Raw genomic sequence first — 23,488 nt, 5'->3', positions numbered from 1 at the left:
AAATGAGTTCTATATCGACATAACCTGAAAGGCCATTCAGCAAACCGCCATAAGAAAGCCAGACTGCTGTTTGCTACTGCACATGGGTACAAAGATTGTACTTTTTGGAGAAATGTTCTCTGGTCTGATGAAACAAAAATAGAACTGTTTGGCCATAATGACCATCGTTATGTTTGGAGAAAAAAGGGGGGGCTTGCAAGCCAAAGAACAACATCCCAACCGTGAGGCACGGGGGTGGTAGCATCATGTTGTGGGGGTGCTTTGCTGCAGGAGGGACTGGTGCACTTAACAAATAGATGGCATCATGAGGAAGGAAAATTACGTGGATATATTGAAGCACCATCTCAATACATCAGTCAGGAAGTTAAAGCTTGGTCGCAAATGGGTCTTCCAAATGGACAATGACCCCAAGCGTACTTCCAAAGTTGTGGCAAAATGGCTTAAGGACAACAAAGTCAAGGTATTGGAGTGGCCATCACAAAGCTCTGACATCAATCCTATAGAACATTTGTGGGCAGAACTGAAAAAGTGTGTTCGAGCAAGGAGGCCTACAAACCTGACTCAGTTACACCAGCTCTGTCAGGAGGAATGGGCCAAAATTCACCCAGCTTATTGTGGGAAGCTTGTGGAAGGCTACCAGAAACGTTTGACCCAAGTTAAACAATTTAATGGCAATGGTACCAAATACTAATTGAGTGTATGTAAACTTCTGACCCACTGGGAATGGGGTCAAAAGCTGAAATAAATCATTCTCTCTACTATTATTATGACATTTCACATTCTTAAAATAAAGTGGGGATCCTAACTGACCTAAAACAGGGAATTTTTACTAGGATTAAATGTCAGTAATTGTGAAAAACTGAGTTTAAATGTTTTTGGCTAAGGTGTATTTAAACTTCCGACTTCAACTGTAGAAACCAGAGACATGCTCATTGCTCTCATGGAGCACGTAAATATTGGTTTGAAATAAAACAAAACTTGTTTCTCATAAGTGTAGTGGGTTGTGAACTCTGCAAACAACATTTCCTCTCCGAGAATGTGAACGGTAAATTGCTGTAATTAATACATGCATTAACAGAAATGAATGTAACCAAATGATAGGGATTAATGCTCAATTGCCTCTTTTACAAACAGTAGGCTTCCAACATGGGCATTCATAAAAGTGCACAGAAGCCAACACTGTGTACTATTCTACTATGAGAAATAGTAGGGCGTTCATTTTTTTGTCTCGCCTAGGACCGGGCCTGATCAGAAGTTGATTCGTGTATAATTTAAGAGAAGATTCCGTATCAAATTATACCATGCCAGGTTGGGAAGGATTGGCGCACTGACCATTTGACATAACATTAGTGCGTTATAGGCCTCAGAGCCAGAACAACCTTGTCTACTGCTGTTGAATAATTAATGATGGATCAGACACATCCAACCTTTTTTAATAGAAGACCAATATATTTATTGACTGTATAAAATGAAGTCCACGCATCAAAACATTTGTTTTACTGAAGTGCCATAACATATAGCACTCTACATCCCCCTGCATAGCTACTCCAGCATCACACGACAGCTGGAAAGAAGAGGAGATGTAGAAGGTTTAATAGATTGACTAAGTTAGCAATACAATTGTTTATAATCGTTAGTAAACACTCACGCTATTAGATAAAGTAAAAAAAAAAGAATAAAGTTACATCCTAAAATGGATGTAGGCCTATTTAAACATTTTTGACGGTTATTATATTTTCATAACGCCCTCATCCATAACCGTCAGTTACACGGTTATTCAATTACCGTCACAGACCGACACTTTTATATGGCTGGCTGCCTGGGATCGGCCTCGGCTTGCAGATACAGTAGAGTACATGCCCTGTAGTTGAATTCCATTACAGCCCAGGGACAAGCAGGGAACAGCTCTCTACTATCTGTAGTCACGGGCCACAGCCAAGCTAAACGGCCCACAGTTCAGTCTAGTGTTTCATTGGGGCTCAGAAGACCAGGCACTGCAGCTTCACAACTATTTCCCATGTGTTTTACAGTCACACAATAGCCTGCCCGATAGGTACTGTGTGGGATGTTGTTGGCTGGTATTCTGGTGGAAAATGATACAGTGACAGTCAGGACATAGGCCGTCATTGTAAAAAATAATTTGTTCTTAACTGACTTGCCTAGTTAAATAAAGGTTACATTTAAAAAAAATAGACCCTGTAGTGTAGAGACTTGCAGTCAAGGAGTAAGTCAATATTTATTAAGTAGTAACAGCGCTAATGTGTTTTTCAGGTGTACTGTACAATATGTGATATGCTAACCTTTCTCTCTCTGTCTCTCTCTCTCCCTCTATCTGTCTCTCTCTCTGTCTCTCTCTTTCCCCTTTGTCTCTCTCCGTCTCTCTCTCTCCCGTCTCTCTCTCTCCCCTCTCTCTCGCTGTCTTTTTCTCTCTCTCTCCCCTCTTCCCCTTTCTGTTTCTCTCCCCTCTCTCTCTGTCTGTCTCTCTGTCTCTCTCTCCCCCCTGTCTCTCTCTGTCTCTTTCTCCCCTATTTTTCTATCTTTCTCTCCCCTTCCCTCTTTCTCTATCTTTCTCTCCCCTTCCCTCTCTCTCTTTCTTTCTCTCCCGCTTCCCTCTCTCTCTAGACATGCCTCTCCATGTTCGGCGCAGTAGCGACCCCTCTCTGGCAGGCCTTCCCCTGGGTGACCCACATACAGCATCGGAGGAACCATCCCGTAAGAACCCCACACGATGGTCCACCACGGCAGGCTTTCGCAAGCACAACCACCACCACAGCCACAGCCAAAACACTGGGACCAACAGCCTGGAGCGCAAGGTACAGTAACCCAAAACCTAACCCTTATCCTAACACAGCCATAGCCAGAACGCAGGGACCAATAGCCTGGTACAGTACAGTGAACTATCCCAACCTCATGATCAAGGTCATGCCCATTAGGGACAAAACGTTTTGTAACAGGGAGGTACTACTCATTTACAATGGTGCCCTGACGACAACAATACAACAAGTTCTATATGATCAATACAAATAAAATGAACTACAAATTACAGAATCAACATGACAGCTTCAAACTCCCCATTTTACCATCAATCCAAACATTTGCAATTCTCATTTAATTCATTCAACATCAAAGTCCTAAACTGCCCTAGATGCACCCGAGAGTCAAGATGTAGGGAGTTTTGTAGGCTATTCCAAAAATGGGAGGCATTCAAACTGAAGGCGGATTTACCTAGATCGGTACGTACTAATGGAACCTCAAGAGTTAACCATCCCTGTGAATGGATTTGGTGTGTCATTTTTATTTTATTTTAACAGTGAAGTGAGGTAGGTCGGAAGCTTCTGTAGTAGAGCTTTATAAACAAAAAGGGAGTAATGAAGTGATCTACAGGACTTAAATGAGGACCAATTAAAAGTGTGTGTTTTTGTTGTCCATTTTGGTACGGTGTGCCCTACTGAACACGACTCTGGTAGTACCACCCTGCCTGAAATGTCATTCAGCTTCAAGGATACTGGTCATTAACCCCTTAGTTAATCCTTTACCCACCACTTTTAGGAAGCTAACCCCTATTCTTTATTGAAAATAATGAAGATCACAACTTTGAGCATATATCCTTTGTTCTAATTTACTTTTGAGGGTCGCCTGATGTGAACCAGAAGTGAATGTGAAAAGCTTATTTTAGGGTTCACCCTCCCTGAAGCTTAAAAAAGAACAGCTAGGCCTATTAACTAGATCAAAATGGCTGCCGACAAGCCTTTAGTGCTTTGAAACAACTGATATTCCAAATGAGATGGAGGGAAGAAGGGGAAGATGGAGTGCTCAGAATGTGACACAGCAACCCTCGACATGATTAGAGCGTTGGATGATAATCCTATTTAAAAGCACTTTAGTTGTCACCGGCGCCATAATCTTACTGCACGCCGCTCGTCGCTTCCAAGAGGCTACAGGGGGAAAACGGAGACATAAATAATAAGTCTGTTATTGTACCTTTCATTTGGTGGCAGAATACAGACTTTTTGGTTTAATATCATAGGCTTAAGCAGATGGAGTCAGTGGCATTGTTGCTCGATATGCCTCTGTCTATTCTCATCTGTTAACGACTTGATGTATATTTAGGCCGCTCTGGCTATAGAATATTTCATCTTGGCAGAAAGTTGAATCCAAAATGAAACACGTTAACAAAACATCAAAACTATTCATATTTTACCGGCTAATTTCTGACCAAAACATAATGGACAGAAAATGTACCATATTTTCAAAAACCACTTTGCTTTGTCTACAGCTGCTTGACTTGAGCTTCGCTCACGCCACGTTCCACTCATTATATTTGCCCTGTTTCCTATGACTTCAACAGATGAATCGTCCATTTTTCCTACATCATCTCAATATAGTGATATATAGCCGATGGGACTCTTGATTCATCAAGCTAGCATTGTAAAATCTTGACGTTCCTCAATGACTTTACAATGCATCTGTCAACTCTGCTCCCTCCTTTCCTCTCTCCTCTTAGCTAGCTAAGCCTTTGTGCTTAGCACCGAGCACTAAACAGGTTTAGCAGAGCCAGCAGTAAATATGTGCTCGATGATTTACAGCCTCTCTGGATTTGTGTTTTCTGTGTCGTTTTATAAGTGGTAAAAAATTCAAGAGTGGACTCCTTTGTCTCTTGTCTGCCTGTGTTGTGCTGTGTGAACGGAGCACGGTTTGTATGTTGTGACTGTGATGGTTATCATTGAGACCAGGCGTCTCAATAGGCCTCTGACCCGTATCTTTATGGCCCTGTCTGCACCCCTTCCCTTCCTTCAGCCTCTCTCTCCGGCCTCCTTCCTCCTGTCCCTCCTCAGCCGTGGTCCTTGGTCACGCTGCATTCAGCTCTAGTAAACCATATGGATTGTTTTAGCATACAGGAGACATACATGATCTCCCTCAGGAGCGTTGCCGGGCAGAACCTTTTTGGAGTATCTAGTGCTAGGGCTGTGGTGGTCATGACATTTTGTCAGCCGGTGATTGTCAAGCAAATGTCTCCCGATCTCACGGTAATTGACCGTTAATTAACATAAACACATTTAGCATCCCTAAACTTCCACCCGTAGCCTACAAGCCACTGATGCTGACCTTTCAAATCAAATACAATTTTATTGGTCACATACACATGGTTAGTGGTTGTGCTTCTTGTTCCGACCATGCAGTAATATCTAACAAGTAGTCTAACAATTTCACAACAAATACCTTTTACACACAAGTGCAAAGGAATGAATAAGAATATGTACATATAAACATATGGATGAGCGATGGCCGAACGGCATAGGCAAGATGCAGTAGATGGTATAGAGTACAGTATATACAGTGGGGAGAACAAGTATTGGATACACTGCCAATTTTACAGGTTTTCCTACTTACAAAGCATGTAGAGGTCTGCAAATTAATTGCTTACAAATCATACAATGCGATTTTCTGGATTCTTGTTCTAGATTCCGTCTCTCACAGTTGAAGTGTACCTATGATAAAAATGACAGACCTCTACATGCTTTGTAACTAGGAAAACCTGCACAATGGGCAGTGTATCAAATACTTGTTCTCTCCACTGTACATATGATATGAGTAATGTAGGGTATATAAAAATTATATAAAGTGGCATTGTTTAAAGTGACTAGTGAGACATTTATTACATCCAATTTTTTATTATTAAAGTGGCTAGAGATTTGAGTCTGTATGTTGGCAGCAGCCACTCAATGTTAGTGATGGCTGTTTAACAGTCTGATGGCCTTGAGATAGAAGCTGTTTTTCAGTCTCTCGGTCCCTGCTTTGATGCACCTGTACTGACCTCGTCTTCTGGATGATAGCGGGGTGAACAGGCAGTGGTTCGGGTGGTTGTTGTCCTTGATGATCTTTTTGGCCTTCCTGTGACATCGGGTGGTGTAGGTGTCCTGGAGGGCAGGTAGTTTGCCCCGGTGATGCATTGTGCAGACCTCACTACCCTCTGGAGAGCCTTACGGTTGTGTGCGGAGCAGTTGCCGTACCAGGCGGTGATACAGTCCGACAGGAGGCTCTCGATTGTGCATCTGTAGAAGTTTGTGAGTGCTTTTGGTGACAAGCCGAATTTCTTCAGCCTCCTGCGGTTGAAGAGGCGCTGTTGCGCCTTCTTCACCACGCTGTCTGTGTGGGTGGACCAATTCAGTTTGTCCGTGATGTGTACCACGAGGAACTTAAAACTTTCCACCTTCTCCACTACTGTCCCGTCGATTTGGATAGGGGGGTGCACCCTCTGCTGTTTCCTGAAGTCCACGATCATCTCCTTTATTTTGTTGACATTGAGTGTGAGGTTATTTTCCTGACACCACACTCTGAGTGCCCTCACCTCCTCCCTGTATGCCGTCTCGTCGTTGTTGGTAATCAAGCCTACCACTGTAGTGTCGTCTGCAAACTTGATGATTGAGTTAGAGGCGTGCATGACCATGCAGTCGTGGGTGAACAGGGAGTACAGGAGAGGGCTGAGAACGCACCCTTGTGGGTGTTGAGGATCAGCGGGGTGGAGATGTTGTTACCTACCCTCACCACCTGGGGGCTGCCAGTCAGAAAGTCCAGGACCCAGTTGCACAGGGCGGGGTTGAGACCCAGGGTCTCGAGCTTAATGACGAGTTTGGAGGGTACTATGGTGTTGAATGCTGTGCTGTAGTCGATGAACAGCATTCTTACATAGGTATTCCTCTTGTCCACATGGGATAGGGCAGTGTGACTGTGATTGCGTTGTCTATGGAACTATTGGGGTGATAAGCAAATTGGAGTGGGTCTAGGGTGTCAGGTAGGGTGGAAGTGATATGATCCTTGACTAATCTCTCAAAGCACTTCATGATGATGCAAGTGAGTGCTACGGGGCGATAGTCATTTAGCTCAGCTGTGGGTTACACTAGTTCATTTAGCAGACAAGATTTGCTTAGAATTTTGAGGCATTATTTTATATTATTTCATAGTATGAAGAATACAATTGAACAGAGCTGAATAAAATATAAAGGATATTTTCTCCAAACGATTTGAAGCACATGTGGCTATTCTGTGATGAGCGGTGAACAAAGAAACAGGTACTCCTAAATGCTTAATTTAGAGTTAAGTCATTTTAGTTGTGATACAATCGTTGGGCTATATGTTCTGATTTGTAATACATTTCGTCAGCCAACAAGATGAATAGGCCTAGCGAACTGCAAAAGCCCTAGCCTATGTCAATTTACTATCCCCCATAGTACAAAAGTTGACCTATTCTGTGTGAGAAATAAGTATTCCAAATATAGTCTGGGACAGTTGTGGGATGCGATAGATACCAAATTTATACAACCACTAGCATGAAAAAAACAGTTTTAAGCAATGAGCCTGACACAACAGATCAGAACATTGATAAACTATCCACACACGGCGGTAGGCTATGAGCACAAATGTTCCATTAGCAGGAAAACACCATTCTCGAAAGTGACCGCAAATGCGATTATAAAGGTGCATTTTTATGTGAAAATGATCTTCATCAAACATGAAACTTACGCGCTGCGTGTGCATGCCAGTCAGGCTGTACGCCCGTTGTAAAGAAGATTAATGTGCTTAATTTTAAGAAGTTATTTGGCCACTTTCATTGTGATACAAATCTTATCTGAACATATAGGCCTATGGGCTAGGCTACATGAGGTGTACGACTATGATTTTAAAAAGTCACACAAAAAAAGGCTTGTGTTGTTTCTTGCCTTAAGCTGGGCATCATACATAAGTGATAATATATAATTCACAAGTGATAGGCTTATATTGTCACCCATCAAACTAGTCTTGATTTAATATTGTTTTTACATATACTAAATAATATAAAGTACCAGTCAAAAGTTTGAACACACCTACTCATTCAAGGGTTTTTCTTTATTTTTATTATTTTCTACATTGTAGAATAATAGTGAAGACATCAAAACTATGAAATAACACATATGGAATAATGTAGTAACCAAAAATTGTGAAACATATCAAAATATATTTTAGATTCTTCAAAGTAGCTTCCCTGTGCCTTGACGACAGCTTTGAACACTCTTGGTATTCTCTCAACCAGTTTGACCTGGAATGCTTTTCCAACAGTCTTGAAGGAGTTCCCACATATGCTGAGCACTTGTTGTCTGCTTTTCCTTCACTCTGCGGTCCAACTCATTTCAAATAATCTCAATTGGGTTGAGGTCGGTTGATTGTGGAGGCCAGGTCATCTGATGCAGCACGTCATCACTCTCCTTCTTGGTCAAAGAGCCCTTACACAGCCTGTAGGTGTGTTGAGTCATTGTCCTGTTGAAAAACAAATGATAGTCCCACTAAGCGCGAACCAGATGGGAATGGCGAATCGCTGCAGAATGCTGTGGTAACCACGCTGGTTAAGTGTGCCTTGATTTCAAAATAAATCACAGACAGTGTCACCAGCAAAGCACCCCCACACCATCATACATCTTCCTCCATGCTTCACCGTGGGAACCACACATACGGAGATCATCCGTTCACATACTCTGCGTCTCACAAAGACACGGCGGTTGGAACTGAAAATCTCAAATTTGGACTAAAGGACAGATTTCCAACGGTTTATTGTCCATTGTTGGTGTTTCTTGGCCCAAGCAAGTCTCTTCTTCTGTGACGACCATCCCACTCTGTCTGCCGTATTCTCTCTCTTTGCTCTTGTTTTCCTTATTAGGATGTCGGCGGGCGGAGCTGGGAGGGTCGTCAGCGACATGGGACACACCTGGGCTCGGGTGTGTCCCAGGATAAATGCACCACTTCCCTATTCATTGAGGAGACTCTCTCCATGCAGACACACTGATAGATTTTGGTTGTGGCTGTTTTGTTTGTTTGCGTTGGCACCTTCAACACCCCTCATTATCACATTTATGCAGGCAACCACTCACTTACACTACTGATTACTGACTACATACATCATTGTTAATTGTATTTAGTTTACTTTGGTTAAGGAATAACTAAATATATTTATTATCTCCACGTTGTCTCTCTTTTTGTTTCGAACTTCGAGACGGTTCGTGACACTTCTAATTGGTGTCCTTGGTTTCTTTGCAGCAATTCGACCATGAAGGCCTGATTCACACAGTCTCCTCTGAACAGTTGATGTTGAGATGTGTCTGTTACTTGATCTGTGAAGCGTTTATTTGGGCTGCAATTTCTGAGGCTGGTAACTCTCATGAATTTATCCCCTACAGCAGAGAACTCTGGGTCTTCCTTTCCTGTGGCGGTCCTCATGAGAGCCAGTTTCATCATAGCGCTCGATGGTTTTTGCAACTGCACTTGAAGAAGTGTTCAAAGTTCCTGAAATGTTCCGTATTCACTGTCCTTCATGTCTTAAAGTAATGATGGACAGTCATTTTTTCTTTGCTAATTTGAGCTGTTATTGCCATAATATGGACTTGGTATTTTACCAAATAGGGCAATCCTCTGTATACCACCCCTACCTTGTCACAACACAACTGATTGGCTCAAACAAAGGAAATAAATTCCGCAAATTAACTTTTAACAAGACACACCTGTTAATTGAAATGCATTCCAGGTGACTACATGAAGCTGGTTGACCAACAATTTTGATTCGCTTAACACTTTTTTTTGGTTACTACATGATACCATATGTGTTATTTCATAGTTTTGATGTCTTCACTATTCTACAATGTAACTATTCTACAATGTAACTTTTGACTGGTACTGTATGTGTGAAATTTGTTTTGTTTAAAATGTACTGTTATCATGCACCTGTCTCGAAACGGGCAGGGGGAAAAAAATGTATGTCATCTATGCACTTAAATAGCTAATGGAGGACACTTTTTCCCTGGTTCATTTACATGCCAGCCAGGTAGGCTATACTCCTCTTGTAAATATAAGCAATGTGCTTTAATATTAGGAAAGTTGAGAAATAAATATAGTAGGCCTAGCCTACAGAAAGCTGATGGGATCCTCTTTTTAGAGAGCAATCACTGTTTTCTCATGTACAAGTGCATTCGGAAAGTATTCAGACCTCTTGACTTTCTCCACATTTTGTTACGTTACAGCCTTAATCTACAATTGATTCAATTGTTTGTTTTTTCCTCATCAATCTACACACAATACAAAAACAGAAATATCACATTTACATAAGTGTTCAGACCCTTTACTCAGTCGTTTGTTGAAGCACCTTTGGCAGCGATTCCAGCAGCGAGTCTTCTTGGGTATGATGCTACAAGCTTGGCTCATCTGTATTTGGGGAGTTTCTCCCATTCTTCTCTGCAGATCCTGTCAAGCTCTGTCAGGTTGGATGGGGATCGTCGCTGCACAGCTATTTTCAGGTCTCTCCAGAGATGTTCGATCGGGTTCAAGCCCGGGCTCTGGCTGGGCCACTCAAGGACATTCAGAGACTTGTCCCGAAGCCACTCCTGTGTTGTCTTGGCTGTGTGCTTAGGGTCATTATCCTGTTGGAAGGTGAACCTTTGCCCCAGTCTGAGGTCCTGAGCATTCTGTAAAAGGTTTTCATCAAGGATCTCTCTGTTTTTTCCTTAACTCTGTTAATCTTTCCCTCTATCCTGACTTGTTTCCCAGTCCCTGCCGCTGATAAACATCCACAGAGCATGATGCTGCCACCACCATGCTTCACCTTAAGGATGGTACCAGGTTTCCTCCAGATGTGGCACTTGGCATTAAGGCCAAATAGTTCAATCTTGGTTTCATCAGATCAGAGAATCTTTAGGTGCCTTTTGGCAAACTCCAAGCGGGCTGTCATGTGTCTTTTACTGAGGTGTGGCTTCCGTCTGGCCACTCTACCATAAAGGCCTGATTGGTGGTGTGCTGCAGAAATGGTTGTCCTTCTGGAAGGTTCTCCCATCTCCACAGAGGAACTCTGGAGCTCTGTCAGAGTGATCATCGGGTTCTTGGTCACCTCCCTGACCAAGGCCCTTCTCCCTCGATCTTGGTGGTTCCAAACTTCTTTCATGTATGAATGATGAAAGACTGTGTTCTTGGGGACCTTCACTGCTGAAGACGTGTTTTGGTACCCTTCCCCAGATCTGTGCCTCATCACAATCCTGTCTCGGAGCTCCACGGACAATTCCTTCATCCTCTTGGTTCGGTTTTTGCTCTGACATGCACTGTCAACTGTGAGACCTTATTAAGACAGGTGTGTCTTTTCAAATCATGTCCAATCAATTGAATTTACCAAAGGTGGACTCCAATCAAGTTTTACAAACATCTCAAGGATGATCAATGGAAACAGGATGCACCAGAGCTCAATTTCTAGTCTGATAGCGAAGGGTCTGAATACTTATGTAAATCTTTTTTTTATATTTAATACATTCGCAAAAATGTCTAAAAACCTGTTTTCACTTTGTCATTATGGGGTATTGTGTGTAGATTGCTGAGAAATGGTTTTTATTTAATCAGCTTTAGAATAAGGCTGTAACGTAACAAAATGTGGAGAAAGTCAAGGGGTCTGAATAGTTTCCGAAGGCACTGTAATTGTGTAGCGTATTGAAATGTTGTGTAACATGAGCTCAATGCCATTTGCATTGATGTCAGAGTGATTAGAAGGACAACAAAGTGCTGAGTACCAGGGAGTTTGCAAGTTTGGTAGGTATCTAATGACCATCAGCAGCATCAGAGCTTGGAGAAACCTATCTACCGTAACTAAATGGTCATGTGGAATTTGACTGCTCTCATGACTCGTGACCGCCGGTGTGGCCGTAACAGCCCTATCCAGTGCATGTTGTCCTGACCGACATAGTGACGGAGCAGCTGTGGGTCGGCCACGCTGGTCTAGACTGGTCTGACAGTCTGTAGCCACCAGCGGTATCACACACAGACAGGCACCACACACAAACACATGTGCTGTCTGAAGCCAACAGCAGCCTTGGTCTGTAGGTTTTCTAGGCCGAGACAGGCCTGACATGTCTGTCTGGACTGTAACACCCCCCCCCCCCCCCCCCCCCAACCCCACACCCCCCACCTGTGTTTGCTCTATAAACTCCAACAAATGGAGATCTAATTAGCATAGCCCGTGGGTGTTTGATTTCACCTTCACAGGAAATGTTTTCGAGAGGTTCTTAATTCTCCCTGCGTCCCAAATGGCACCATATTCCCTAAACGGTGCACAACCCATAGGGCTCCAGTCAAAAGTAGGTGCATTATGTTGGGAATAGTGTGCCATTTGGGAAGCACACTCAATATGATAGTAGAGCTAAGCTGTGGTCCAAGGCGCCAAGCGGCTCCCGGTGACGTGGCCAGGCTATTAGTGACAAGAATTTAGCATGTGTGTGTACTGAGATAGGAATGAACTGTATCAGTGTGTGGCTCATGGCCAAGATAAGCTAGACTACCTGCCAATCACATTACAGCTATTTAACAGCATCACAATCTCATCTGTCTGTCATGTCAGCATGGAATTGCTTAGCGAAAAGTAGCGCTGGACGATGTGCACTTCATCATACTTTGGAGACGTAGTACATGTACAATGTAATGTATGTTCTTGTGTGTTTGTGTGAATACTAACAAATGATTATAGTGTGACTTTGTGTGTTAAACATTGTCTCTCCTCCATGTCTGCAGGGTAAATTAGGATATGTGTGTGGACTTGTATCGAATGCTATTGGTGTAGTACAGTACACTGCATATACTGTGTATCAATCGAATACTATTGGTGTAGTACAGTACACTGCATATACTGTGTATCAATCGAATACTATTGGTGTAGTATAGTATACTGCATATACTGTGTATCAATCGAATACTATTGGTGTAGTACAGTATACTGCATATACTGTGTATCAATCGAATACTATTGGTGTAGTACAGTATACTGCATATACTGTGTATCAATCGAATGCTATTGTTTTATTACAGTATACTGCATGTACTGTGTATCAAAATGTGGTATTAAACATTGCCTCTCCTCCGTGTGTGCAGGGTAAGGATGGAGATGCATACCGGAGTCTCCCTCGTGATTCAGCAGCTTGGGCCACCCAGTTCCAGAGAGAGACTGCCCGCTCCTCACTCAGCGCCAACCACCCCATGGTGGACCGCTGGCTGGACAGACAGGATCAGGTAGGACCACACACAACACAAACACAACACAAACACAACACAAACACAAACACAAACACAACACAACACAACACAACACAACACAACACAACACAACACAACCACACACACACACACACACACACACACACACACACACACACACACACACACACACACACACACACACACACACACACAGAGTAAAAGAAAACTAGAAAAACTATCCAGCCAACTTTTGCCCTAACCCTAGTGTTACAAAAACAACAACATCTACATGACTGATGTTCCGTCAGCCAGCCAACTCTGGCCCTTACCTCAGTGTTCATTTACATGACATTGTGGTTTCAATGGAGCTTTCAGAGTCAAACATTGCGGTATTTCTGTTTTACAGTATGTCTGTTTTTTTTCTCTCGTTTTGACTGACTGGTCTTCCTATTGAAGGCTGAGAGAAAAAGGAAAAGGCTGCTTGAAAAAGTGGAACTTAAATAAAATGGCAGACAGTCTCTGTGGAGCTCATAAATGACCTTGAAGGTGTGGGCCAAGTAGCTCTCGATCCTCGCTCGATGGGAAAGTATTTATTCCATCTTCCATCTCTGTCTTTCACACTTTCCTGCCGCTGCTGCTATTTCATTGTCTGTCTGTCAGTTGCCTGGCTGCTGGGACCGTGTGGGAGGTGTTTAAATGATCCTCCGCCACAAAATGAAATGGAAAGAAGAGAGAGTGAGACATTAGTTTGCAGCTAGGAATGTGTTTGTTACTTCATATTGATGAATATTAGATGTTTCATCACTAGAACCGCTAAAGCACTAATTTGGACTACTCATGAATTTAATCAAATCAAATCTAATCTAATTTTATTTGTCACATACACATGGTTAGCAGATGTTAATGCGAGTGTAGCGAAATACTTGTGCTTCTAGTTCCAACAATGCAGTAATAACCAACAAGTAATCTAACCTAACAATTCCACAACTACTACCTTATACACACAAGTGTAAAGGGATAAAGAATATGTACATAAAGATATATGAATGAGTGATGGTACAGAACGGCATAGGCAAGATGCAGTAGATGGTATAGAGTACAGTATATACATATACATATGAGATGAGTAATATAGGGTATGTAAACATTATATTAAGTGGCATTGTTTAAAGTGGCTAGTGATACATTTTTACATAATTTCCATCAATTCCCATTATTAAAGTGGCTGGAGTTGAGTCAGTATGTTGGCAGCGGCCACTAAATGTTAGTGGTGGCTGTTTAACAGTCTGATGGCCTTGAGATAGAAGCTGTTTTTCAGTCTCTCGGTCCCTGCTTTGATGCACCTGTACTGACCTCGCCTTCTGGATGATAGCGGGGTGAACAGGCAGTGGCTCGGGGGGTTGTTGTCCTTGATGATCTTTATGGCCTTCCTGTGACATCGGGTGGTGTAGGTGTCCTGGAGGGTAGGTAGTTTGGCCCCGGTGATGCGTTGTGCAGACCTCACTACCCTCTGGAGAGCCTTACGGTTGTGTGCGGAGCAGTTGCCGTACCAGGCGGTGATATAGCCCGACAGGATGCTCTCGATTGTACATCTGTAGAAGTTTGTGAGTGCTTTTGGTGACAAGCCGAATTTCTTCAGCCTCCTGAGGTTGAAGAGGCGCTGCTGCGCCTTCTTCCCAACGCTGTCTGTGTGGGTGGACCAATTCAGTTTGTCCGTGATGTGTACACCGAGGAACTTAAAACTTTCCACCTTCTCCACTGCTGTCCCGTCATTGTGGATAGGGGGGTGCTCCCTCTGCTGTTTCCTGAAGTCCACAATCATCTCCTTTGTTTTGTTGACGTTGAGTGTGAGGTTATTTTCCTGACACCACACTCCGAGGGCCCTCACCTCCTCCCTGTAGGCCGTCTCGTCGTTGTTGGTAATCAAGCCTACCACTGTAGTGTCGTCTGCAAACTTGATGATTGAGTTGGAGGCGTTCGTGGCCACGCAGTCGTGGGTGAACAGGGAGTACAGGAGAGGGCTCAGAACGCACCCTTGTGGGGCCCCAGTGTTGAGGATCAGCGGGGTGGAGATGTTGTTATCTACCCTCACCACCTGGGGGCGGCCCGTCAGGAAGTCCAGGACCCAGTTGCACAGGGCGGGGTCGAGACCCAGGGTCTAATTGGGTCTACTCCACCATTTTGAATTATTCCCCCCTCCGTCCTTGACTTTTCCTTAATAAGTTAATATAACACACTGCAGTTGTTTTTAATCTTAATATCACAAACAGAAGTGGAGTTATAACTAGTTTTAAGAGGGCATGTCATTTTTTCAGTGGTTGTCCCCCGCTGCGCCTCCTCCCGACAGTAGGGCCTGCTACGCTCCTTCTCCTGACAGTGAAGGTGCTGTGCCCAGTTGATAATCACCCTGATAATTGCCTCAAAACTGAACCTAAACTTGACCTGTACCGAAACTAATTTCACACAAACAGTGCATTCGTAAAGTATTCAGACCCCTTGACTTGTTTTACATTTTGTTAAGTTACAGCCTTATTCTAAAATTGATTAAATAGTATTTTTTCCTCTCATCAATCTACTCGCAACACCCCATAATGACAAAGCAAAACCAGGTTTTTAGAAATGTTTGAAAATGTATAACGTTTTTAAAACTGATATTACATTTACATAAGTATTCAAACCCTTTACCCAGCACTTTGTTGACGTACCTTTGGTAGCTATTACAGCCTTGAGTCTTCTTGGCTATGAAGTTACATGCTTGGCACACCTGTATTTGGGGAGTTTCTCCCATTCTTCTCTGCAGATCCTCTCAAGCTCCGTAAGGATGGATGGGGAGCATCGCTGCACAGCTATTTTCAGGTCTCTCCATAGATGTTCGATTGGGTTCAAGTTCGGACTCTGATTAGGCCACTCAAGGACATTCAGAGACTTGTCCCGAAACCACTCCTGTATTGTCTTGGCTGTGTGCTTAGGGTCATTGTCCTGTTGGGAGGTGATCCTTTACACCAGTCTGAGGTCTTGAGTGCTCTGGAGCAGGTTTTCATCAAGGATCTCTCTGTATTTTGCGCCGTTCATCTTTCCCTCGATCCTGACTAGTCTCCCAGTCTCTGCCGCTGAAAAACATCCCAGCAGCATGCTGCCACCACCATGGTGCCAGGTTTCCTCCAGACGTGACACTTGGCTTTCAGGCCTAAGATTTAAATATTGGTTTCATCAGACCAGAGAATCTTGTTTCTCATGGTCTGAGAGTCTTTATGTGCCTTTTGGCAACACTCCATGCGGGCTGTCATGTGCCTTTTAGTGAGGAGTGGCTTCCATCTGGCCACTCTACCATAAAGGCCTGATTGGTGGAGTACTGCATGCATTTTTGTCCTTCTGGAAGGTTCTCCCATCTCCACAGTGGAACTCTGGAGCTCTATCAGAGTGTCCATCGGGTACTTGGTCATCTCCCTGACCAAGGCCCTTCTCCCCCGATTACTCAGTTTGACTGGTCGGCCAGCTCTAGGAAGAGTCTTGGTGGTTCCAAACTTCTTCCATTTAAGAATGATAGAGGCCACTTTGTTCTTGGGGACCTTCAATGCTGCAGAAATGGTTTGGTACCCTTCCTCACATCAATGCCTCGACACAACCCTGTCTCGGAGCTCTACGGACAATTCCTTCGACCTCATTGCTTAGTTTTTGCTCTGACATGCACTGTCAACTGTGGGACCTTATATAGACAGGTGTGTGACTTTCCAAGTCATGTCCAATCAATTGAATTTATCAAAGGTGGCCTCCAATCAAGTTGTAGGAACATCTCAAGGATGATCAATGGAAACAGGATGCACCTGAGCTCAATTTCGAGTCTCATAGCAAAGGGTCTGAATACTGACAGTTGAAGTTGGAAGTTTACGTACACTTAGGTTGGAGTCATTAAAACTCGTTTTTCAACAACTCCACACATTTCTTGATAACAAACTATAGTTTTTAAAAGTCGGTTAGGACATCTACTTTGTGTTTGACACAAGTCATTTTTTCAACAATTGTTTACAGACAGATTATTTGATTTATAATTCACTGTATCACAATTCCAGTGGGACTGAAGTTAACATACACTAAGTTGACTGTGCATTTAAACAGCTTGGACAATTCCAGAAAATTGTGTCATGGCTTTAGAAGTGTCTGATAGGCTAATTGACATCATTTTAGTCAATTGAAGGTGTACCTGTGGATGTATTTCAAGGCAAGCCTTCATACTCAGTGCCTCTTTGCTTGACATCATGGGAAAATCAAAATAAATCAGCCACAAGTCTGGTTCATCCTAGACCTCCACAAGTCTGGTTCATCCTAGACCTCCACAAGTCTGGTTCATCCTAGACCTCCACAAGTCTGGTTCATCCTAGACCTCCACAAGTCTGGTTCATCCTAGACCTCCACAAGTCTGGTTCATCCTAGACCTCCACAAGTCTGGTTCATCCTAGACCTCCACAAGTCTGGTTCATCCTAGACCTCCACAAGTCTGGTTCATCCTAGACCTCCACAAGTCTGGTTCATCCTAGACCTCCACAAGTCTGGTTCATCCTTGACCTCCACAAGTCTGGTTCATCCTAGACCTCCACAAGTCTGGTTCATCCTTGACCTCCACAAGTCTGGTTCATCCTAGACCTCCACAAGTATGGTTCATCCTAGACCTCCACAAGTCTGGTTCATCCTAGACCTCCACAAGTCTGGTTCATCCTAGACCTCCACAAGTCTGGTTCATCCTGGGGAGCAATTTCCAAACACCTGAAGGTACCACGTTCATCTGTAAAAACAATGGTACGCAAGTATAAACCCCATGGGACCACACAGCCGTCATAACGCTCAGGAAGGAGACACTTTCTGTCTCCTAGAGATGAACGTACTTTGGTGCGAAAAGGGAAAGTCAATCCCAGAACAACAGCAAAGGACCTTGTGAAGATGCTGGAGGAAACAGGTACAAAAGTATCTATATCCACAGTAAAACGAGTCCTATGTCGACATAACCTGAAAGGCAGCTCAGCAAGGAAGAAGCCACTCCAAAACAGACTTAAAAAAGCCAGACTACGGTTTGCAACTGCACATGGGGACAAAGTTCGTACTTTTTGGAGAAATGTCCGCTGGTCTGATGAAACAAAAATGGAACTACTTGGCCATAATGACCATCGTTATGTTTGGAGGAAAAAGGGGAGGCTTGCAAGCCGAAGAACACCATCCCAACCGTGAGGCACAGGGGTGGCAGCATCATGTTGTGGGGGTGCTTTTCTGCAGGAGGGACTGGTGCACTTCACAAAATAGATGACATCATGAAGCAGGAAAATTAGGTGGATTTTTTGAAGCATCAGTCAGGAAGTTAAAACTTGGTTTCAAATGGGTCTTCCAAATGGACAGTTACCCCAAGCATACTTCCAAAGTTGTGGCAAAATGGCTTAAGGACAACAAAGTCAAGGTATTGGAGTGGCCATCACAAAGCCCTGACCTCAGTCCTTTAGAACATTTGTGGGTAGAACTGAAAAAGTGTGTGTGAGCAAGCTGGCCTACAAACCTGATTCAGTTACACCACATCTGTCAGGAGGAATGGGCCAAAATTCACCCAGCTTGTGGAAGGCTACCCAAAATGTTTGACCCAAGTTAAACAATTTAAAGGCAATGCTACCAAATACTAATTGAGTGTATGTAAACTTCAGACCCACTGGGAATGTGATGAAATAAATAAAAGCTGAAATAAATCATTCTCTCAAATATTATTCTGACATTTCACATTCTTAAAATAAAGTGGTGATCCTAACTGACCTAAGACAGGGACTTTTTACTAGGATTAAATGTCAGGTATTGTGAAAAACTGAGTTTAAATATATTTGTCTAAGGTTTATGTAAACGTACGACTTCAACTGTATGTACTTAGGGTATTACTGTTTTTTTATTAGTAATACATTTGCAAACATTTCCAAAACCATTTTTTTGCTTTGTCGTTATGGGGTATTGTGTGTAGATTGATGAAACAAAAAAAAAAAATCAATTTTAGAATACGTCTGTAACGTAACAAATTGTGGAAAAAGGGAAGGGGTCTGAATACTTTCTTAATGCACTTTATGCTTTTTGTTTCATAGTCGTAACAAACGAACTCCTCGACTAAAATTGATTGATTGTTTTTTGGTTTGCGTTGTTACATATAGCCTACAGTAAAATACACTAATGAAAATGCTATTGTGTTATAATAGTTTTTTTTAACATAACCAAATTAATATTGTTGTGTTAGCATATATGAAATGTATTAATTGCACTGTTAGACTGTTGCAATCAGAATGACTGCTCGTAAGCCCAGTGGTTCTGGTGTTGAATCGCTTGCACTTATAGAGGCCTAAACAAAGGCTTCCAAAATGGCTGTGATTACAGGGCAGAACGGATCAAATGGACATGTTTACATATTACTAAGACCCGCTGCCACTCTGATCCGTCCCCTATATATATATAATAATTTTCGGAAACTTCTACCACATATCACTTAAACAGGACAGGACTCTCACTAATGCGTGCAACAAATATAGTCACTTATTCCCTACATAGTGCACTACTTTTGACAAGGGCCCATAGGTCTCTGGTCAAAGGTAGTGCACTATGTAGTAGGGAATATGGTGTCATTTGGGACTCCGACCCAGATAGAGTAGGCCAGCTTGCCTTGCATTGCCCTGCCGGAACCAATCCCGCCTTGGGTTATGCATCATCATTAAGGAGAGCCATCTTGCATGGAGAAGCCAATCAGCTCTCCCAGTGGGGGCTGTTTTTCTGGAGCTTTCTGATCCAGTGGAGCAGTCCTTCAGTCAGAGCCCCAGCCCCCACCAGCCCAGGCATAACTGACAGAGTCATCCATTTGGAGTCCACACCGCCATTACAGCTGTATTGTGACCCAGATGAGCTGTCACATGCAAGGACCTCCAGCAGTACTCCAATTGTCAGGCCCTCTGACTCCTCATTTCATCCAGCCTCCATCATGCATTGTGATGTTGGCCTAGGCTGATGGGTGAAACCACATTAGAATACAGACCCCAACTGCCCCTCCATCCCTTCTTCCTATCTTCCTCTTCCCATCCCCACCTTCTCCACCATTCCTTCTCCTCCCAGGGAAAGTAGTGATGTCAGGCCAACTCCACTTTATCCCAACCCCACCATCAACTCTCCTCTCTGGGTTAACTAGAGGCTGTGGCAGCCTGAGTGCTCTGGGGCATAGAGTAGGATGGGTGTTAGGAAAATGGAGGGCCTTGCTGTAGCAGTCACTGTTTAAGACTTATTGATTTATGCGTCATATTTTTATTGCATCTTAATATCAGTGTTGAGGCTTGTTTTATGATGCTGGAGGAAGCTCCTCGTTTATGACGATGGCTCCAGAATCACCTCAATGAATTGCTGGTTTAAACACTCTGTTGATACAGTGAACCTACATACATACAACTGGTGTTATTGCATACAGTATACTGCACAATGTGTTTTAATTCAGCGGAGGAGGCTGCATCTCTACCTGTGTTGAAATCACATTCATTGTCAGGGTTTTTGTCATCTTAGCAATCAGCCTCCCTCCCTTTGTTATGATATCTGTCCTTGTTTCTCAGTGATGGCCGGGTGGTTGCCAATGTGTTATCTCAAGGCCCGAGATAAAAATATGGTTCATTAAAACATCACACTGTTATGATCGGCAAAGTTGAGTGGAGATAATGAGTACGCACGCACGCACGCACGCACGCACGCACACACACACACACACACAAACACATTCACACACACAAACACACACAAAGAAAAGAAAAGAAGTGAAATGAAAGCAATTATTTGTTTATCATGATGTATTTATCTGATGTCTGTTTTTCTTCCTCTTAAATAATCAACCTCTTTTTTTACTCTGGATTCAATGAGATAATATTTCTGCATTACATCTTTAGTAGATCAGTTAATATTTAGATGTTACATAAAAGCACAGTGTTTCACGGATCATCTTTAAATTGTTGTTTTGAAGGTCGGACATGTTGCTTAAGTCGTGTCCTCACAGTTTCTTCTGTGCCCTTTAATTGTCCCTGGCTTCTTAACAAATGGCACTCTATTCCCTACATAGTGTACACCTTTTGACCAAAGCCCTGGTCGAAAGTAGTGTGCTACATAGGGAATAGGGGGCCATTTGGGACGAAGGCCCCAGTCTGTTGAACAACTTACACTCCGTTCCGCTGTGTCCTGAACCATTTCGTATAAAGTGCCACTTTATAATGCATTTTTAATCAGCCCTTCCTTCCCACTCTTATTATGAATTAGAGATGCTGTTCTATTCTGTTCAGTCAGACACGGACACAGAGGCGTTGTGTGGCTCCTCTACTCTCCCTTCAAACAGGAAGCATGTTCATTCAAGAAGCGACCGACTGGGCCTGCATCACAAATGGCACTCTATTCCCTAAATAGCACAAACTTGGGGTTTTGGTCAAAAGTAGTGCCATAAGGTAATAGGGTGCTATTTGGGACATATACTGGCCCTTTAGAGTGGCCATGAAGCAAGAGACTGGCCCTTTAAAATAGGTCACTTTCCTCAGACATGGGAAGGGATAGATTCCTGTTAAAAACAGCAGGAATTTATAACACAGCTACAGTATAGCTCACTTTTGTTGAATGTGATTTGTTTGTCTGTGTCTATGCCTCTGTGTACTCTAAATGTGCACACATGCTTTGCTTTTGTGGCTATACAGTACAACAGTGTCAAATGCTTCCATCAAGGCCCTTGGGAAGCACTTCCCAGAGCATTATGTAGAGCTTATTGTAAATCGCATCTCTTTATCAAGCCATAAACGCCAAGGCCTTATGAGTTATTCTTTAAATAAACAGCTGTCGTTAACGCTGCCCCATTATCCCTGTTGATGAATGCTAATGGTATCTACTGACTTGCAGAGTGGAGAGGGAGAGATTGAGGGAGGGGGAGAAAGAAAGAGAGAGAGATGGCCCAGCTGAGTGCTTCTCCTTCACAGTGGCTCAGACTATCTGACAGCCTTTATGAACTCTACACAGGGGTGGGACTAACACATGGTGTCAATAATGGACATATTCAACACAATCACATTTTGGTTAGGTCCACTGAAGGATCAGCCTAACTTTGCAATTGTACATTTAAATCTGTTATGAAGTATAGAAAAACAATTAGTCCGTCCATCCTACCTCTCTGACTGTCCAGCCCATCAGTGGTCTGATAAATACAGTGTCAAATGAAGAGCCAGAGAGCCAAAAGAAAGAGGATAATCTGATAGAAGCTTTGGTCAGAGTGCCAGCCAGAAGAATGTTCATGTGCTCTTGAATGGAGCTGCACCACCTTGTGGGGTTTATTTCTTCCTAACGGAAAACAAAATGCTCCCCTGCCCTGCTGTCTGCATAAGCGAGTAGTGAGACTGATGGTCTCAGATCACATTTGTTTCATTATTTCCCCTAGTAGATCAAAGACGCTTAATTTAATAAAGAAGAATCTATGTTTCAGAGTCCGTACTGGCATCTCTGTCTAGGCATTAACCTTTGTATGTTGGAGAGTTATTTAGTATTGGTACACCATCGTGGACTTGAAAATGACCTTTCACTCCAATTGTTCGTGGTCGAGAATGTTCCGGGCCATCGGAGGTTAAAATGAGCATTTACTTAGTTAAGGTGGTCAGATATGTTGTGAGGTTAAGTATTGGTTGTTTTGGAGCCCACACAGCCTGAGAACCCTATGGCGTGCTGCAGGCACTGTTAGCTCAGTCAGGTGCAACCAGAGCAGATCAAATACTTTACACATAACAGGCAGCATTTACTGAATGGAACCTTTTACTGAATGCTATGGAAACAGGTGAATCACAGTATTCTCCTCCTCCTACCTCCTCCTCTTCTCCCCTTTGTCTATACATACCCCCTCCTCGAACTGTACCACCCTTCCTCCTCTCTTTCCTTCTCTCTGTTCTGTCTCAATATGCAATATATCGGTTTCTCTATTAGCTGAGTGTAACCTTTCCCTGGCCCTGCAGATGTAGGTGTGTGTTGCATAAAGAATTGTAATTACAGGTTGTGTGTGGTTGCACAGGGATTCTTTGGCAGCGCAATCGGTGGTGTGTTTGTTTGTGTGTGTGTGTGTGTGTGTGTGTGTGTGTGTGTACAGTATGTGCGTGTTTGCATGCCTGTTTGTGTGTCTTTGTGCATGTGTGTGTGTGTCTCTGTGTGTGTGTGTGTGTGTGTGTGTGTGTGTGTGTGTGTGTGTGTGTGTGTGTGTGTGTGTGTGTGTGTGTGTGTGTGTGTGTGTGTGTGTGTGTGTGTGTGTGTGTGTGTGTGTGTGTGTCTCTGTGTGCGTGTGTGTGGGTGTGGGTGTGTGTGTCTCTGCGTGTGTGTGCACGATCAGCTGATCTATCAGGATGGATATGTGATGGGGAGGTATACTGCAGAGATATTGGGAGTGAAGAGGGAGGATGCTCCCACATTC

At 43.3% G+C, this 23,488-nt stretch overlaps 1 protein-coding gene across 4 annotated transcripts in view; it reads left to right on the top strand.

Annotated features, from left to right (window-relative positions):
• LOC129822851 (partitioning defective 3 homolog) overlaps positions 1–23,488 on the top strand; it is a 568,315-nt gene that overhangs the window by 228,763 nt on the left and 316,064 nt on the right. For all 4 annotated transcript variants that reach the window (XM_055881305.1, XM_055881306.1, XM_055881307.1 and 1 more), the window contains exons 4-5: positions 2,623–2,813; positions 12,922–13,059. In XM_055881305.1, the coding sequence (XP_055737280.1) occupies positions 2,623–2,813; positions 12,922–13,059 (329 nt within the window). The remainder of the gene's footprint in view (positions 1–2,622; positions 2,814–12,921; positions 13,060–23,488) is intronic.

This window comes from Salvelinus fontinalis, chromosome 25, assembly GCF_029448725.1.
Source record: "Salvelinus fontinalis isolate EN_2023a chromosome 25, ASM2944872v1, whole genome shotgun sequence".
In the NCBI taxonomy this organism is placed as follows: Eukaryota; Metazoa; Chordata; class Actinopteri; order Salmoniformes; family Salmonidae; genus Salvelinus; species Salvelinus fontinalis.
Note: the sequence above shows the minus strand (reverse complement) of the source record. Positions and strands in the feature narration are given on the sequence as shown.